The 19824-nt window shown below is 51.0% G+C and overlaps 1 protein-coding gene across 1 annotated transcript in view; it reads left to right on the top strand.

The window, feature by feature from the left end:
• The window catches only part of RPTOR (regulatory associated protein of MTOR complex 1), a 97314-nt gene that overhangs the window by 23252 nt on the left and 54238 nt on the right, over positions 1 to 19824 (top strand). The window contains exons 4-9 of the mRNA XM_063409026.1: positions 3381 to 3539; positions 6017 to 6163; positions 8421 to 8596; positions 12477 to 12536; positions 16163 to 16263; positions 17136 to 17280. Of these exons, the coding sequence (XP_063265096.1) occupies positions 3381 to 3539; positions 6017 to 6163; positions 8421 to 8596; positions 12477 to 12536; positions 16163 to 16263; positions 17136 to 17280 (788 nt within the window). The remainder of the gene's footprint in view (positions 1 to 3380; positions 3540 to 6016; positions 6164 to 8420; positions 8597 to 12476; positions 12537 to 16162; positions 16264 to 17135; positions 17281 to 19824) is intronic.

Below are 19824 nucleotides of genomic sequence, written 5' to 3' on the forward strand. Positions count from 1 at the left end.
GGTCCCTGCTGTGCCCTGCCAGGCACTGAACACCTGGCTGCTTTATTTTTCCTTTGAGAGAAGTAAATCCCTTGTGAAACAAAGGGACGGTGATTTGGGAGGTCATTCTGTGGGGATGTCAGGGGATGATTGGCACCACGGCTTTGGAGTGGCACCATCTCACTTCCCATTTCGGCTTTAAACATGGGTAATGTCCACAGCAAAACCACCTGGTGCTACCCCCAGACTGGTTTCTTTTCCTGGTTTGGGTGCCAAAACTCCTTTCTGTTGAGACTTCTCCTATTTCCTGCAAATTTGTCAATACAGTGTTTTATCAGTCCTGAAGTTTCAGCACTGAAATCCTTAAAGAGCTGACATCCGAACTGTCACAAGTTAACAGGGACAAGGTTGGATGAGCCAGTGAGTGTTTCACAGAAGTGTGGCAATAAACAAGCAGAGCTTTTAACTTTGCCTGTGTGAGCTGAATAATGAGAATCTCCTGGATCAGGCCACCACGTTTGTGCTTCTGACAGGAGCTTTTCAGTGAGGCAGGAGGGGATCAGGAGCTCCCATTCCCACAGAGGGGCAGTGCCATCCCCCCAGGGCACTGGGACAGCTCTGCTGCTCCAGATGCAGTGTCCAGGAGGAGGCTGGAGTGTCCTGTCTCTGTCAGGGAGCACAGGCTCCTTCCAAAGCCAGGAAATGCCTGTCAGCAGCCCTGATGGAGGGCAGGAGGAGCAGCAGTGCTCCGGAACCGGGCAATGGCTGATAAAAACAGGGGAGAACAACCCAAAGTCTGGGAGGTGTCTGTGCCACCAACAGCAGCTGCTAGGGTTCAGCCCCTCAGAGCTCTGGGGTTTGGTTGGGCTCTGTTACCTTGTGCACTCATTAGTGCTGGGAGCTGGAGGGGAAGGAATCAGCACCTTGGTGGGGAAGGTAGAGGAATAACGATGGGAGGAAAGAAGAAGACAAAAAAGGCACCACCTGGGCTGTGTTACTCACGTACCTGGTTCTTGTCACATCTGAAACTCCCACCTGAGTCCTGAGCTGGCAGCAGGGCTCAGACTGTGCTTACTCACAGGCTGCCTCCCCTCCTTTCCATTCCCCCTGTCCTCGTGTTTCTCCAGGCCCAAATGATCTGTTTGCAGTTTGGAAATTGAGACCTACAGACTTTAGTTTTAGAGTCTGAATCCACCTCCATTTACTGTGAGCTGTGTTTAATATTGATGCTCTGGGGACGTGAGGAGGGATGGAATGAGCCTGTTCTCCTGTGGAAGAAAAAAGCTGAAATTCCCCAGCCCTCAGGTTTGGGTGGCTGCTGAAGCTGCCAGCAGCCAGGCTGGGATTTAAGGGGCACATTTTTGCCAATCAGTGTCTTCATCACTGCTGTGAGTGGAGAGAGGAGGAGGTGGGGGCTCTGTGGGAAGATTAATGCAGCCTCTTGGCTTTCCTGAGTGCTGAGGTTCCCAGAAAGGATGAGGGTGTCACATCACTGCTTCTTGCTTCATATTTTTCCTCCTTTTGCTTGCTTTTCTTGGGTGTTGCCATCATTAAATGCTTCCATTCATTGTTCCCTCTTCCCTGCTGGCTGGAGACTCTGGCTGTTAATTGAGCAGCACTGTATCTGCTCCTCAGGCTTCTCAGATAAACAATTTAAGTCCTTCATCCTCTTTTACTGTGACATTTTAAGACTTTCTCATCTTTGGCTGTCACAGAGAAAAACCTAAAAAGCCCAAACTCTGCTTGGTTTGCTTTATAATCTGGCTCCCAATGGCAGCTATTGGAGAGGTGTGTTTTTCCTGCTCTTAAACTTGGGTCTTTATTTCACTGCTTCAGATTGAAGGTTTTTATTGTGATTCTGGGGTTTCAGTCTCTGTAGCTCTGGAGAAGAGAGAAAGAGCCAGGCTTTTGTCTTTCAAAGGACAGTTGAAAGACTTTCTGTTATTATTTGGCCTTCCTTCAAAAAAATGCACTTTTGAGCGTGACAAACCAGCTCCTACCTGGGTGTCTTGAACTCAGCCAAGTTCAAAGATGTTTGAAGCATTGGGGTTTTTGCCAGTTTGATTTTTCCTCCATCCTCCAGTGTGCTCTCAGTGCTCATAGGAACAGGAATGGGGTGCCACAGCCACAGCTGGGGGCATGCATCCCTTTTTCCCAAGGCAAAGGACAGTTTCCAAGGGCTCTCCATCACTTTTCCCCCTTTTTAGCCAACTGTGTGAATGTCAAATTCCTGGGCCTTTTGTGTCATTTTGTCTCGGGAATGGTGTGGACCTTTACAATTTTCTCACTTCAAAAGAGGGAATTTGTTCAGTTGCAGGTGTAGAGGGTCTGAAATGGAGGATTAAGTGAGGGGTTATCTTTGATTTCACCTTCCTAAGGCTTTTTGAATATTAATAAATGAAAAATGAATGAGCTGGGTGGGAGTTAGGAGCTGTGCTAAACTCCCTGCAACCTGTGCTGTCGGTGTGTCCCAGGCTGTGGCAGTGACCCTGTCCCCGCTGTGTGCAGTGACCCTGTCCCAGGCTGTGGCAGTGACCCTGTCCCCGCTGTGGCAGTGACCCTGTCCCCGCTGTGTCCCAGGCTGTGGCAGTGACCCTGTCCCCGCTGTGGCAGTGACCCTGTCCCTGCTGTGTCCCAGGCTGTGTGCAGTGACCCTGTCCCCGCTGTGTCCCAGGCTGTGTGCAGTGACTCTGTCCCAGGCTGTGGCAGTGACCCTGTCCCCGCTGTGGCAGTGACCCTGTCCCCGCTGTGTCCCAGGCTGTGGCAGTGACCCTGTCCCGCTGTGGCAGGGACCCTGTCCCCGCTGTGTCCCAGGCTGTGGCAGTGACCCTGTCCCGCTGTGGCAGTGACCCTGTCCCCGCTGTGGCAGTGACCCTGTCCCCGCTGTGTCCCAGGCTGTGGCAGTGACCCTGTCCCCGCTGTGGCAGTGACCCTGTCCCCGCTGTGGCAGTGACCCTGTCCCCGCTGTGTCCCAGGCTGTGGCAGTGACCCTGTCCCGCTGTGGCAGTGACCCTGTCCCCGCTGTGTCCCAGGCTGTGGCAGTGACCCTGTCCCAGGCTGTGGCAGTGACCCTGTCCCCGCTGTGGCAGTGACCCTGTCCCCGCTGTGGCAGTGACCCTGTCCCCGCTGTGGCAGTGACCCTGTCCCCGCTGTGGCAGTGACCCTGTCCCCGCTGTGTGCAGTGACCCTGTCCCCGCTGTGGCAGTGACCCTGTCCCGCTGTGTCCCAGGCTGTGGCAGTGACCCTGTCCCCGCTGTGGCAGTGACCCTGTCCCGCTGTGTCCCAGGCTGTGGCAGTGACCCTGTCCCCGCTGTGGCAGTGACCCTGTCCCCGCTGTGGCAGTGACCCTGTCCCCGCTGTGTCCCCGCTGTGGCAGTGACCCTGTCCCCGCTGTGTCCCAGGCCAGGTACAAGCAGAGCCTGGACCCCACGGTGGACGAGGTGAAGAAGCTGTGCACGTCGCTGCGCCGCAATGCCAAGGAGGAGCGCGTGCTGTTCCACTACAACGGGCACGGCGTGCCCCGGCCCACGGTCAACGGAGAGATCTGGGTCTTCAACAAGGTGGGTCTGCCTCAGCACAGCCCTGCCAGGCCCTGCAGCTTCTGCTGGGGCAGGGCTGGGTCCTGCAGTCACGGCCTGATTGGGTTGGAGGGGCCCTGAAGCCCGTGCAGGGCCAGTGCCAGCCCTGCCCATCCCAGGCTGCTCCAGCCCCGGCCAGCCCGGCCTTGGGCACTGCCAGGGATGCAGGGGCAGCCCCAGCTGCTCTGGGCACCTGTGCCAGGACCTGCCCACCCTCCCAGGGAGGGATTTCTTCCCAGAATGTTCGCTGAGTTTCCCCTCTCAGTCTGAACCCATTGTCTCATCACTGTCCCAGGTTTAGGATCTGTTCACAGGGTTTAGTTCCCTGTTTGCTTTCTCTGTACACCTGAGGCTGTCCCTGCCCTGGGGGACACCAGGGGCTCCTCTCCAGTGCTCTGAAGCAATAAATGATTGGCATACAGATGGCAGGGGAACATGGAAACTCGGAATTGCTCCTGCTCTGACTCCCTGTCCATGTGGACATACCAAGAGAGCATCAAGACAGTCCCTGGAACTGGTTAATGTGGTGTTTGCTGGCCTTTTGCCACATGTTGAGGCTGCAATAACATTTTTCATATATTTATTGTGAGTGCTGCTGTACCAGTAAGGAGTAAAATTCTGGTTTAGCTGCTGTTTCCTGAACAAATCTCAGCATGGCTCTGAAAGGAGAAAAATCAACATGCCCCAACTTCAGACATGTTTATTCTGACATTTTGAGGAGCTTCTCTACAAATTTTAAATATCTCTGAGCTATTCACTAAACAATTGAGATGAAATCTGTTCACAGGCAGTTTCCAGTTGAGCTGTTGTTGTGTCATTCCCAGGAGGAGGCACAGAGGGATGGTGGGAGCAGTGTTTGGGCAGGGACTTCTGCTCCATGCCCAAGCCAGGGAACAAACAGCGTGTCCAGCCCAGCGTGGCAGCAGCAGAGCTGTACCCTGAGCCACTGAGCTGCAGAGCTGTGCTTCAGCACCCCTTCCTGCTTCAAACTGCTCATTTACATCTCATTAGCAGAGGGGATGTTTTATGTGACCCCCACAGTAGAGCTGGAACATAAAATTCTTCTCGTTGGAAATACCACAATATTAATCAGAGCTATAATCTGATCTTAGCTGGAGCAAGATGCACTGGAAATACAAAGGTAAAACAATGCCTGCCCGTAAAATGGCATTGATGAGATGTGTCAGAGCAGGGTTTTTATGTGGAACTTCCTGGGCTTGGAATGTGCTTCACGAGAGTAGTGACCTTAAGAAAGGCTGTTCGTGCCTCATTCCACCCTACAGTGATTTGCAGAGCTCCAGCTCCCTAAAACTTTGGCTTTTATCAACAATTTTCCCAATTCATTTGACTGAAACAGCCTAAACTGTTATAGATGGGCAGAACTGGGTTTGGAAATGCCTCACCCCTGCCTGCCTTATGTAACACATGGTTTATGAGACCTCCTGTCTTTATCAACGCTGATACGTGTCCTTGAAAATTTGATTTTTGTAAAAAGTTTACTGCTTTTATTACAGCTATTTTAAGTCTCTTGAATTTAAATGAGAGTTATGATCCCATCCATCATCCTGCTGATGTTAATAGGAACATCACAGCTTTTCCTGAGGATTTTGGGCTGAGCTCAGGGTTGGAGGAACACCAGGTTGCCCTCTGCCTGCAGCTGAGAAGGATCTTGCTGGCAGCCACTGGGTATTTGGTGGTGGCTCTGTGCAGGCAGGAATCTGTGGTTTGTATTTTCAGCTGGCTTGGTTCAGGATTGGGTCCTCGGAGCTGGTTTTAAATGGGTGATTTTTATCCTCTTGCCTCCAGTTATTTGGGGGCGTTCGTTAAGATGGAAGACAAGGAACAAGATCCCTCTTATTTACAGAAAGGGAACTGTGGGCACTTCACTCTGTTGAAGGCAGCTTTGTTGGTTTTAATTTTAATGGATAATTTGGAAAGTTGCACAGAAGCTAAAGCTGTAATAAAATTATGAAGCATCTCGTTAGGCTCAGGCGGGGTAGCGCTGATGGACTGCAGGGGCTTAATTATCCATCCTGATTTATTGATGGGGTTTTCAGTTTAAGATGTTTGATGTTAAATTAAAGACAGCTGGTTTGCATCCTTTATCAGTGTTGCAGAAATTTGGGATAAAATTGGACTATTAAATGCTGTTTGGAGTTGTTAGCACATATCAGAGCTCTAAATATCTGATACTGAAAACTCTTGGCAAAGTTTTGGGCTTTTTTTTTAGAGTTGGATGTTTCAAATAATGCCACAATAAAATCTGCTTGTTGCTTGTGTTGACTTGGGCTCACACCCTCATTACTGGTAGATACTGACTGAGATTTGTATTCATTAATATGTTCAACCTAGGTTTTATTCTGGGGTTTCAGAGTGGGGTTTGGGGGGTGTGTTTTATGACCTGGCCCAGCTCAGGCTCTGCTGTCTGTGGTGACTGCAGTGGTGCTTTCCTCCTGCAGAACTACACCCAGTACATCCCCCTGTCCATCTACGACCTGCAGACGTGGATGGGGAGCCCTTCCATCTTCGTCTACGACTGCTCCAACGCCGGCCTGATCGTCAAGTCCTTCAAGCAATTTGCACTCCAGAGGGAGCAGGAGCTGGAGGTGAGAGCTCAGGCTGCAGGGCTCTGCTGCCTTTACTCAGCACAAAGGAAGTTTAAGCTTGCCTTGCTGTATACACTGAAAAATGTGTCTAAAACTGTGTTGGAAAGCAAATTAATTTGCAAATAACTTCGCCACTCTGATCTTTCTGGTTCAGTTTGCTATCCCATTAAACTTGGAATGATTTTTAATACAAGCACTAATTAAATGTTAATGTTAATAGAATCAATTTGGGCCCTAATGGTCTTTTCTGCTGAGATGAATGCTGAGGTGAACAAGACATCATTATTTTGGTTGCAGAACTCTGGTATCTGGGGCTGGATTTCGATGCAGTTGTGGTTTTGTGCTGTTGAAGTGAATGCAAAAATACGAGACAGAAAAACCTGATCCACACAGGGATTGTCCTGGTGGTTCCAGTTCTGCAGAGTGTGGAACGTGTTCCCAATGAAAAGCTGTCTTTGGTTGCAAATGGAATTAATAATAAATTTATTGAAGCAAATTGGAAATGCAAAGTGGAAGGGAAGAAGTTGGAATGTTCTGAGCCTCCCCCTGCTGCCTGTGGCTCACAGGGAAAGGACATTTGGAAAGGTTCACTTCTTACACTTCCAGGACACTGAATTAGAAACCCCAGGACTTCAGGGAGGAATATGAATTAATCAGGCAACTGAGTGTCACAAATACAACCTCCAAACAGGTGTTCAGTGTCCCTGCCTGTCAGTCCTTTCTCTTGGAATTCCAATTTTTGGAGATGCTTTGGTGTGTGGAAATTCCATTGTACTGAAGCAGACAGTCTGTTAGCCTGGGATATGCAGAACATTTCATTGTTCCTTCTCTTCCATAAAAGAATTCCATATTTTGTTGCAATAAGAAACTTCCCTTAGTCTGTGGCTTGGGAAGAACATGAAACTGCCAGACAGGATCAATCAATTGGTAGTGGATGCCTTGTGAAGTCAGAGGAAGGTGGTCTGAATATCCTTCCCCAAGTTTCCCTGCCAGCCTGGGACTTCCACTGGGATATTTCTGGGGCCTTTCTCCTTTGTTGATACAATGCTCTCTTTCAGCATTTTGGTTTTGGTTTCTCATGCTGTTCCCAAGCAGATTGTACAGGTCTGACTTCACCTTCCAATTTTTCCACCAATTCCCACCAATTTTCTCCACCAATTCCCTTTTCCCCTTGGCTCGTGCTGAGCTCCAGCAGGACCTGAGGCTGCTGAGGGAGGGAGCAGCCCCAGGGGAGCTCTGCTGAGAGGCAGAGCCACTGCTCAGGGGGAGCTGCTGCAGGAAAACCTCTGCAAGTCTGGCCAAGGGAGAAGGATGAGCACAAGTGATAAAGTCTTTATTTCAACAAACATTCAATCCCATCTTCTCTGGGGTTCTTCATCTCGTGGAATGTGTGAAGTTACATGGGACAGCTGCTTTGGTGCTGCTGCTCTTGCAGCACAGGTTAACACTACCAGTTAATTTGGTTGTGAAAATACTTGCAGGGTTATGTGTCAGCTTTTCATTCTGTCCTTAGGTTTCATTAACTCCTGGTGCCTGACTGAAGTTCCCGCTCATGGGGAATAAAAAAAAGCAGAGCCTTGCTAACAGAGAGCAGAGCGCTCACAGCGTCATGAGAGCGTGGAGGGGAATTCATTTGGAAAATTATAAATTATCCATTTGTTCAAATTCATGAAAAGTGAAGCAAAGCTGCAACTGGTGCTCCAGAGGGGCTGCCAGAGTGATCAGGATAATTGTTCCCCATGTCCCTGCAAGGAGATCAGAGGAGTTTGCTTTTCCCTTAATCTGCCAGAGGGATTCTCACCTTCTGATTCCGTATCTTGCCCTAATGAAAAAAATGCAAAATGTTGGAAAGAAACTTTCATGGCTGGATTTTACTTTGTTTACCTGGTTCAGAAAGGTGCTGGGAAGATTGTTCATGTTTTCACTCCCTGAGTTATGAGTCTCAAAGGTCATATTCTTAGTCAAAATCTTAAACAGCGGAATCCCTGTGCTTTTGGAAAATGGGAATGTTGGTCTTTGGGGCATTTTTACTTTATAGACTGAGCTTTGGTCTACAGGGTGTTTCTAGACTGACTCTGGGCTTAGCAGTTGAGTGCTGTTAATTAGCCATGAGTTAAATCTCATCTCTAATGAGATGGTGCTGCCACAGCCACCCAGAGCTCCAGACCCAGAGCTCCAGGGAGCCCTGGCAGCTCCCCCTGGGTTATTTCCTGCCCTTCCCTGACTGCCCCCGGGGGAATTCCCTTGTTCTCTGCAGGTGGCTGCCATCAACCCCAACCACCCCCTTGCGCAGATGCCTCTGCCGCCGTCCATGAAGAACTGCATCCAGCTGGCAGCGTGCGAGGCCAGCGAGCTGCTGCCCATGATCCCCGACCTGCCCGCCGACCTCTTCACCTCCTGCCTCACCACGCCCATCAAGATCGCCCTGCGCTGGTGAGTGGGGCAGGGATGGCCAGGACATCCCTCTGGCCGCCCTGGAGGGTCTGGAGACTGGACAGGGGGGTTTGGAGACTGGACAGGGGGTCTGGAGACTGGACAGAGGGGTCTGGAGACTGGACAGGGGGGTTTGGAGACTGGACAGGAGGGTTTGGAGACTGGACAGGGGGGTCTGGAGACTGGACAGAGGGGTCTGGAGACTGGACAGGGGGGTCTGGGATCTGTCCAGGGGGGTCAGTTAGACCCACACAGATCCCAGGAGGGCACTGACTCTGATCCCTGTCCATAGGAGTGAACACTCACATGCAGGAAGAATCACAAATCCTAAGAATTTAAAATAAGTAGTAACTGGTTTATTATAGAATATAAATATAGAAATTAGGATTCTTAGCAGATGGGGCTGAAGAGACAAGATGGAGGAATTGGGGAGTGGCCCCTGTGCTCCTTGTTCTTGCTCTCGTCCCCCATCTTGTGCTGAGTTGGGTTTTAGAGATTGGTTTAGAGTAGAACTGACATGTTAGCATAGGTAGTAGGTATTGGTACAATTTTGTAAATATAAAATACGTCTAGGACAGTGTTTGGGTCAGGGGTACTGTACATAAGGTGTGGGGCTCTCTGATCCGCCCAGTCCCCCCCGTGTCCTGCTCTGCTGGGGAGGCCTTGCAAAGCTCGTTAAGAACTGAGAGATAATTAAGAATAAACAGCCTTGATAACACGAACTGCTGGACTCAACTTGTCATCTCTGGCTTTGGTGTGAAACACCCAGGGCAAAGAGAAGACTGAAAACCTGATTACCCCTGGGAACAGCAACCCCGAGGAAACTCCCAGGGAACAGCAACCCTGGGGGAACCCTGAGCACCTTGGGGAACAGCAACCCCAAGGAGAATCTCAGGGAATCAATAACCCTGAGGGGGCACAGCCAGGCTGTGGGACCCCAGGCGTGCTCCTGGCCTGGAGCTGCCCTGCAGTGTGGGATAGCAGGGCCTCAACTGGGCACCGGGGACAGCAGCTTATTAATGAGAGCTGGAGAGGTGAAAATATTGTTATCTTCTACTTATTGCGTTTTAGTTTCCAGCTCAATATCTAGGTTTGCTCAGATTAAGGGATTTACTGTTCTGGGAATTAAATATCTGCTTCCTCAGAGAGCAGGAATGGTACATAGTGCAATACAACTTTCTGTAAACTATCCTTTGCACAAATCACATTCCAAATATTGCAGTTGCTGTAAATAATGCAGTAGCTTTAAACAGTGCTGGAGCGAGAGGAATGGAGTGATAAACCAGGGAAAGATGTTCTGGAATGACAGCCCAAGTTAATTAGGCAGAAAGTTAGAAAAGGCTGCTCCAGAGAGCAGGAGCTTTCCAAGAGCAGTGTTTTACCCAGCACCAGGGACCTGGAGCCCCCAGAGCTCAGGGGCTCCATCCCCAGAGGCTCCTCCAGCTGCTTCTCTCAAGTTTGTGCCTGGTCCAGAATGGAAAAACTTCAGGGCATTTGCTGGACAGGGTCTGAACAGGCAAAGCCCATGGACACTGCAGGTGGTGGTGAGAAATTGTCACCACAGCCCCAGGAGTCACTCACTGCCCTTTGGAGATATTTGTAATGAGTTCTTTAAACTCTTTCTGTTTCACATGAGCAGCAAACTGAGCGGGTTCCTGTGGCCAGGCTCTGGTTTGGGTATGTGAAGTTCTGTAGGAGAGGTTTTTTGGTGGGTTTTGTTTGTTAGATATGCTAAGAAAGGTTTTTTTCGGATTCTGTGATTTGTTGAGGAATTTTCTGTTTCTCATCTCCATGGGAACGTGGCTGAGGGGCTGAGCAGGGCAGGTTCTCCACAGGCTACACCTGCACGAGCATGAGAGATTCTGAGTTGTGTCTCAGGGTGTTTGACAGGAAAGGTGTTTGTAAAACTGCTCAGGGGAAGGGTTTAAACACCTCAGCCTCAGCTGGCTGATGCTGGAAGGTGCCATGGGAACTCCTGGATAGTGAAGAATTTCCTCCCTCTTCCAATGCAGTGATTGTGTGGTGTTCACTGCACCCTCAGGAGTTTTGTTCTCTGATGAAGGTTATGCTCCTTTTGTGTTCCCAGTTGACTGGCATTGTTGCAGGTGTGATTTTATCCCTGCAGTCCTGTAAATAATAAGTGCTGCTGTGGATCATTGGTTTTTACTGATGTTAAACACAACAAATGCAAAAACAGACCCTCTGCTGCATTCTAAGAGTTTGATCCAAGCTGTGTTGATGTTAAAGCTGTTATCCAAAAACAGTTAAACACAAAGACCTTTGCCATTGATTTGAGGTTTTGGGATTAACTCAGCCAATCCTCTGTCCCACTTTGATTTAGACAAACCACACTGAGTTTCAAAATATTCCTGTGATACCGAGCACCATTTCCTGCATTTCTGAGTTTGGGTTGGGAGGGACCTGAGAGCTCACCCAGTGCCACCCCCTGCCATGGGCAGGGACAGCTTCCACTCCCCCAGGTCCTGTCCAACCTGGTCTTTGAGGTCACCCCTTTATTTTCTTTAATCTGGGAATGTTAGCATGATCCCAGCTGGCCTGGGACACTTGCAGGGACACCCTTCTCTGAGGCAGCAGATGTCACTGTGCAGAGCTGCTCTCGTGCTCCTTCCAGCACCAGCAGAAGGGTTAAACTCTGCAGCCTCATCCAGGGCCCGGGCTGTGCCAGGCTGAGCCTGCCTGGGGCTGTTTAGGAGGGAATTTCCCTGCGTGGTTCTGTAATGCACTGTCGTAAGAATTTTATATTTCAGCAGATTGCACAGGGATCCCTCTGCAGGTTCCTGGGTTCTTTATGGCTGCTCTGTCTGCTGGATGACGCATGCATCAGCATCAGGAGAGCAGCCTGGGCTCCGTGAGCTCCCAGAGCTGTCCCAGTCCTGGGCTCCAGTGGCTGCCCTTCAGGGGATGTCAGGAGAGCTGGAGCACTCCTCAGGATCTGATATGAGCCCTGCATGTCTTGTCTTTAAAACATAATTGTCTCTCCTTTATCTGGGAAGGGAAAAACCTTTTGGACATGGATAATGTGTGAGGAGGGAAGGGCTTGCTGGGCAGCTGAGCCCTCAGTGTCCCCAGGGCTCTGTGCAGTGTGGGGCAAACGTCAGCTGAGATTGCACAGAGGGCGAAATTGCTGCTTAAACAGCAGAGAGTGCATTCCTGAGGGACTGGGGCAATGGGCTGGGAATGCAGCTCCGGGCTGGGAATGCAGCTCCGGGCTGTGTTTGCTGGGTTTCCATCCCAGAGCTGTGTTCCCACTGCTGCCCTGAGCTCCAGGGGGAGGGAGGGAGGCAGCGTCCCCCTGCCCACACACTCCTGCTTCAGCAGCTTGGGGATTTTCCAGGCACTGCTGACAGGACTCGGCGTTTTCCAGGGCTGCTGTTCCTGGAGTAGTGGGATTTGTAAGGCTGAGGAAATGGAGTCAGCAGTTTTTTTAATTAAATAACGGAGGTGTCTGAACCTGACGCATTCCTCCCTCCTGCCTTCCCTGCCTGCAGTGCCAGCTCTCCCAGGGAAGCCCAGGCAGGGCTGATCATTATTCCAGCAGCACAGTCCTGCTCTGTGCTGCTCCCGGGAGGCTGTGCTGGGTGCTGGGAGCCCTTTCCCCCGCCGTGTTTGGAACACTTGTCACCCTGACAGCTACAATGGCCCACTTCTGACACCTGACGATGGAAATGCCCCAGAATCACGGGGGTGACAAATGCTGAGGGCCTCGTTTGGCTCTGATCGTGCTGTGTTGAAGTTTCCTACCCAAACACCATTTTAGAAGCAGAAACAGTGCAATAAAGAGCCCTCCTTCTGCATCCTCTGCACTGAGCCTGGTCATTAAACACTCAATTAGTGTGTTCTGTTTTACTGTCTCTCCCAGGTTCTGCATGCAGAAGAGTGTCAGGCTGGTGCCAGGAGTCACGCTGGATTTAATAGAGAAGTAAGTCACATTTTGTCTGTATTGGTGTGTCCTGAAGGGGGTTAGGGGAGCAGAAGTCTGGATCAGAGGTGTGAGTTCTCAGCAGGAGGGAGGTCCCAGGGCTCCCTGGCGTGGGCAGTGGAGCTGCCCATGGCCCCTGGTCAGTACTGGCTGAGATCACATCAGCCCCAGTTCCCTCTGCCATTTTTGCATGTTTTCAATCAGCTCAGGTCCAAAAAGCCTCTCAGTGCTGCCAGCCCTTCCACACAGGTGTGTTGGGCTAGCCGGGTCCATCAGCAGTGTTAAGGTTTTTAACTGGGCTAATTTTATATGGGAAAAATTGATTATCTCCTCTCGGCTGAGGAGAGTGAGTGATATTTTGTATAAAGCTGTATTTCAGAGAGACTCATTGGACCAAAATAAAAATACAGCTTACAGCTGACAGAGCAGAGACAAACCCTGTCTCTCAGAGGTGTCAGAGTGGTTTTCAGGGAAAGGATTCACCACTGGGTGAATCCTCTGAAAGCTCTGGGGAAAATGTGCTGGGATTGGGTTTCTTGTGCCTCAAGGAGATGGGAAGCAGGAAGGAAACTTTCCTGAGTGCCAGAGGTGTGCACAGCTTTGGGGATGAGGAGGAGCTGAGGCCACCTCAGGCCACTGCATAAAGAATGGCTGTGGGATGTTAATTAATTACCCATTGCTACGAGAGTGTCTCTAATCAATGACGTGGTGAGGTTGCTGAAGGTCTGAGCCGGGCAGCTCTGACTCAGCCTCCCAGAGCACTTGGGTGTTAAATCCTCTTTGAATAAAGGTTTCCTGGCAGAAATAGGTTTTAGTTGAGGCTCTTGGTCTGTGCTGTGCCACAGCACACGTGTGTGTGTTGCAGGCTCCTCCAGGGGAGGGGTGCCAGCAGCAGCTTCCTGTGGATATCAAATATTTAAACCTCATCATCTTCATCTTCTCCTCAGATCAGTTATGGGAAACACAGATTTTTATTACAGTCTCGAGACAGACCTGGAATAATTCCTGGATTGCCTATGTGTATATTGTAATTTATAATTCAGTTGTCTTTAAAATTGGGGAAGGAGTTTATATTGCAATTAAGCTGCAGACTTTGAGGCTAAATGAAGCTGCACGTTCTCTGAAGGGCTCCGATTTCCAATTATCCAGGCTGAGCCCGTGTCCTGATGAGGGGACGTGTGGTGGATCCTGATGTGCATTTATATCACAAAGCTTCTGAGATGAAGACAAAACAATCCTTCAGCTTAGAAATAAAGATTTTTACTGGAGCCAGACAGCAAAATGTACAGGAATTTTGGTGGAGTGTTGGGAATTTGGGAACGTCTGGCTGCCACCTCATGAGACCTTCTGTTGGCAGCATCTCTGTCCATGTTCCTCCTGCCTTAGGGGGGTTTTCTGTTTGATCCTAAGACTTCAAATCATCTGTGCTGGAGGTGTGGCTGTTGAGTAGCACGAACTGGGCTTTGTTCTGCTTCTCAAAAAGTCTGGGAAAAACCCTAAGGAATGGTTTATGGGAATAAATCCATGGGAATCCAAAACTGGGGGCCAGGAACTGGGAATGTACAAGGATGCTTTAATCTTTGATGCTGCATTGGGCCCCCTCTCCCAAAATCCCACTCTCTGGGGCCCAGGAATGGTATATGGCATTCCTGGGATTTTCATTGTGCAAAAGGAGGGAATTCTAAACAGAAATCCCCTGAGAAGGGGAAAACCAAAAAACCCCTTGAGAAATGTTCCTGCTTCTGGTGGGGCCGCTTAGAAGAGAGTCTGTGGCAGCCAGAGGAGATGGCTGTGTCTGTGCCCCAGCTCAGTGTCACTGTCCCTGGAGAGGAGCCTGGTCCCTCTAGTCCCTCGTGTCAGGGCTGGTGACAAAGGGCCCCTCTGGGTGTCCCCACGGGGGAAGGTCCTGCTGTGGCTGCTCAGGAGCAGAGCCCGCTCCAGGCTGGCGTGCACCAGCACCACATCCATAAACGTCACCAGAAATAACAAATGTGAGACTAAAATTGATGTTTGTTTCCACTTGAAGCATTATCAAATGTCAGGGGCTGGAAATTGCTCATGTTTTAATGTCTGTTTATTATTTATGGTGGAAGATGAAAATTCACGGTTTGCCTTTGCACCTGGGCTTGGCAGCTTTCAGCCCCTTGATTTTCTTGTAGAACAGTCAGTAGCAGATGCCAGAGGTGATTTCTGTGTCTCAGTGGGTGCTCCTGGCCCTGGTGTCAGGGGCTGCTGTGCCCCGGAGCCCTGGGGAGCTCCCCCAGCCCTGCTGGAGCTGCAGGGCTCGGTGGGGTGTGACTGGCAGGGGTTTCCTGCATTCCCCAGGTGTGACTGGCAGGGGATTCCTGCATTCCCCAGGTGTGACTGGCAGGGGTTTCCTCTGCCCTCCCCCAGGTGTGACTGGCAGGGGTTTCCTGCATTCCCCAGGTGTGCTGTGCTGGGGTTTCCTGCATTCCCCAGGTGTGCTGTGCTGGGGTTTCCTGCATTCCCCAGGTGTGCTGTGCTGGGGTTTCCTGCATTCCCCAGGTGTGCTGTGCTGTGCTGGGGTGTCCCCCCTGCCCTCCCCCAGGTGTGCTGTGCGGGGGTGGCTCTGCTGTCACCACTGTCACGGGGCTCAGGCAGTGCAGGCACAGCCTGCTGTGGATGCAGAGTGAGGCTGCTGCTCCCAGGGATGGTTTTCATGGCAACGCTGTGCTCACCTCCTCCTTCTGCAGCTCCCGCCAGAGCCTCCAGCCTTCGTCTGCCTCAGAGCCTGCCCAGGTTTCCCAGCCCGGCCTTGGCACACGTGGCTCAGCCCTGGGGTTTGGTGATGGGCACAGGAGCCCTGGGTCCTGTCTGAGCAGCTCCTGCCAGGCCAGGAGGTTTCACACAGAACCTGTGAGGTTGGAAGAGGCCTCTGAGATCACCGAGTGCCAGCTGTGCCCCATCCCCAGCTTGTCCCCAGCCCAGAGCTCTGAGTGCCACATCCTGGACACCTCCAGGGATGGGGACCCCAAACCCCCCTGGGCAGCCCCTGCCACTGCCTGGGCACCCTTCCCATGGGGAAACTCCTCCTGATGGCTCCAAGCTGCCTGCAGCTGCCATCACACGGTGTGAGCCGTGCCTGCCTGGCTGGGGAAGCTCAGCAGGGATCCCCTGGTTCCCAGGGAGGCCCCTCTGGCCTGGGGAGCTGCAGAGGGTGTTCTGCAATGCAAATATTGACAGAGAATCCTCAGCAGAGCCTCGGTGGCCTCGTGTTCCCCGCGCTCGCTCCGGGGGAGCCATTAGCAAACACTGCTTCAGAGATGTGTATTTTTCCTCTGAATCCAAGACAGACAGGAATTTTTCATAAGATGTTAATTTCCAGCTGGGTTAGAGCTGTATTTATACACGGGAATGGTGCTGCTGCATGTGGCAGAGGAGTGAGTGGCCACAGAAAGGCTTCCTGTGTTGGTCCTGATAGTTCTGATATTTAAAAACTTGTCCCAGAAAGGAAATTGGGTTAAATTAGGATTGAATCCACAGGATGTCTTAGCAGGTTGCTGCATATTTCTGAAATTTCCTCATGCACTTGCTGATATTTTCTCATGAGGGGAAAGGCAAAATAACAGGGGCCTTCTGAAGGGTTTTATTTCCCCCACTTGTAGGATTCCTGGGAGGCTGAACGACAGGAGAACTCCCCTGGGAGAGCTGAACTGGATCTTCACAGCCATCACAGACACCATTGCCTGGAACGTGCTGCCCAGAGGTGAGGCCAAGGGGGGTCAGATCAATCAGACACTGAAAAGAGGGGGAAATTAAACCCTGACACTGGGAGAGCAGATCAGGATGGAGCTGAAAGCGAGTTTGGTTTTTATTTGTTGTTTTTGCCAGAGCATTGCAGAGACCTGATCATTAGAACCCAGAAAGGGTTTTCCTGGGCTAACACAATTGTCGTAGCTTGAATAATTCTCTTTCTTGCTGTATTTGTACAGAGCAATCTGTTTTCTTCCAGCCTTGGTTAGTAGCATGAATAAAGGCTTTTTTTTTCCCTCTTTGCTGGTAAGGCAGTTTTGTTTCCCATGAGTAACTTCATTTCTCATTTCTCTACCCCTGTTGTGCTCTGAATTGGTACTTCTGGAGCACAAGCAGCCAAATTTGTAAACAGTTCTCCAACCCTGCTCTTCCTAATGCTCACATGGCATCAGTTCTTCTCTGCCCTGTAGAAGAGAGCACATTTGCTATCTTTTAGGATTCATTTTGGCTTCTCATCAAACTGCCAGTTAACAGATGGATAGTTCTTGATTAAACAGTACACAGAGGTCCTGTTCTCCCTCAGTAATTTTCCAAAAACTTTGTCAGGATGAGCTGAAATGAAACACCAAAAGGGAAATTTGATCCAGAAAAGGCAAAAAAGAACCCGAAGTAGAAAATGTTGAATTGTGCTAACACAGAATGGAGCAGCCATGGTGCTCTGGGGGAGCTCTGAAGGAGAATTTCCCTTTGGTGGTCGTGATCACGTCCCTGCAGAGCTGCTGCACATCCCCTGTTTCTGGAACAAAATGTTAGCATTTGTCACATCCTCAACCCTTCCTGCATGCTGCCTGAGGTGCTGGTGCTGACTGCTGCCATCTCCTGCAGATCTCTTCCAGAAGCTGTTCCGGCAGGACCTGCTGGTGGCCAGCCTGTTCCGGAACTTTCTGCTGGCAGAGAGGATCATGAGGTCCTACAACTGCACCCCGGTCAGCAGCCCCCGGCTGCCCCCCACGTACATGCACGCCATGTGGTGAGTGCTGCCCCCGGGCCGGGCAGGGGTCCCCGAGGATGGGCAGGGGTCCCCGAGGGTGGGCAGGGATCCCCCAGGGTGGGCAGGGATCCCCCAGGGTGGGCAGGGATTCCCCAGGGTGGGCAGGGATCCCCCAGGGTGGGCAGGGATTCCCCAGGGTGGGCAGGGATCCCCCAGGGTGGGCAGGGATCCCCCAGGGTGGGCAGGGATCCCCCAGGGTGGGCAGGCCCTGGCACAGGTTATGCCCACAGGAGGGGCTGGGAGCAGCCTGGGGTGGTGGCAGGTGACCCAGGTGACATTTAGGGTCCCCTCCAAGCCCATTCCGTGGTTCCACTGAGTCTCTGCAGCGCTGCTCTGGTTCGGGCGGTGGCTCAGGAAGGGAACAGCTTGTGGCAGCCTAATTCCCATCTCCAAAGCTGCTGCTGCTCTGGGCATTCATAATTATCCTGTAATTCTGTGGTGCAGAGGCTGCAGTCCAGCCCTGTCATCTTCCCCAACAAATGCCAAGGAAATGGGTCACCTGCTGCCTTTGTTCTCCCAAGGTAAAGCTGCCCCCCAGGGATGGGAGGAGCAGAGGGCCCGGGGGAAGGATCCTTACCTGGAGCTGCTGAAGTAGGAGAAATTCCTGCTCTCGAGTTCCTCTGCTTTTACTGTTGCTTTTAAGATGATTAATGGAAATGGAGGTGGCACAGTTATCAAAAAGCTCTTAAATGTACTTCTGCCTATCAAACCAATGTCCCAAGAACAATTATAGTAAAAATAATAATAATAACAGCAATAACAAAAATTCTGGCATTTATTTTCTTACTCACTGTGATTAACAGAGAAGCACCAAATTGGGCCAAGTACAGAGGGGGGCAGTGACACTGAGGGGGCTCCTGGGGGACAGAACAGAGCCTTGCTAAAGGCTGAGGGAGTGACAGGTAAAGGCAGCTGAGGGGGCTCAGCCTGCATTTCCAGAAGCTTTTGAATAGGTTTCCTCCATAAAAATGTGGAGGAAGGTGAGCACAGAGGGTGCTGATGAATGAGTGCAGCACTGGCAGCAGCACTGAAGAGCTCAGAGTCCCGGAGCAGCCTGGGGCAGCGGGAGGTGTCCCTGGCCCTGGCAGGGGTGGGATGAGCTGAGCTCTAGGTCCCTTCAAACCCAAACATTCCATGATTCCATGGTGTGGTTTGTGCAGGGAATGGGGCCAGGCTGGCAGCAGGGAGCCCCAGGAGCCCCTGCAGGTGCAGGCACACACTGAGGAGGCGGTGCTGGTACCACTAAGCTGCTTTAATTATTGAAAATCCTGGAGGAAACCTGGGAGCCTTTGGCTGGAGCTGTCAGCAGTTGGGCAGCTGAACATTCTGAGTGCTGGGACGTGGCAAACAATGACCCTGAGTGCTTTGGATCAGCAGCTTCTGAGGAAAACTGCTCTGGGCTGCTGTGAGTGGGGTGAGCTGTGCTGTCACTGTCACCGGGGCTGGGACACTTGTCAGGGAAAGCCACCCTGGTGACTCTGAGCTGCTGCTGGACGTGGCAGAGCTCCAGGCATCAGCTGCACTTTGCAAGTGCAGGAGGGTAGGACACAGTGTTGCAGGAGTTTCAAAATTAAACCAGTAAATTTCTGGAGTTATTTATAGCTTGCTTTTTTGCCAGCATATTAAAAATCTATGTTTTCTGTTCCTTATAGGGACATAATTCCTTCTTATTGCCAGCCTATTAAAAGCCTGTGTTTCTGGTTCCCTATGGGAACATGACTTGACTTGGAGTTGGTGTTGCCATCCATGGGTTGAGCCACAGGAATGAAACTGGGAACTCCTGGATCCCATTTTTTATCTCTCTCAGACTCGCATGGCAGCACAATGGGGTCTAGAAACACATTTTCTTTGCTCATATTGTGGTTCTGGAGCACAGTGATGCTGGAAATTCCTTTGGGAAGCTGCAGGATGGTGCTGGAGACACCTTTGTGAAGCCCCTTAGAGCACAGCACCATTGCTGCTGCTTCTTGGGATTCATCAGAAGAAATTCCTTAAGAACAGGCACACAAAGAGCTCTTTTCCACGTGAATCCTGAACACTGGTGAGGAAGAGAGCAAGGGAGCAGGGAATTGACACACTTTATTCAGTGCCCTCCAAAAAACGTGCAGTTTGCAGCCAATCCAGCAAAGGGGAAAATTCCACTTTTGTCCGGGGTGGCTCAGTGTGTTATTAGGAACTCTCAGTAAGGACAGATTTAGAAACTAATTTAGGGCTTGTTTAAATATTTTCTAAAAATAATCACTTGTCTATCACCTTTCACTCAGGAATTTCTAATGGATCCCTGATCTGAAACCTGCAGACCCATTTTACAGCTGGGATGAGCTGGGTGATGAGATGAGGCCAGGGGAAGTGGCCACAGGGTGCTGGAAGGGATGGAACTGCAGCCAGGGGTTGTGGGGCTTTGTGGGACCAAGTCTGTGGCTCTGGCTGATCCAGCAGAGTTTTCTGATGGGTGTTCTGGCCAGACTTTCCCCACATTTTTGATCCCCAGGCAGTGTTTTGGGGAGCAAGTCTGGCTGCCTG

Source organism: Prinia subflava, chromosome 12, assembly GCF_021018805.1.
Source record: "Prinia subflava isolate CZ2003 ecotype Zambia chromosome 12, Cam_Psub_1.2, whole genome shotgun sequence".
Classification (NCBI taxonomy): Eukaryota; Metazoa; Chordata; class Aves; order Passeriformes; family Cisticolidae; genus Prinia; species Prinia subflava.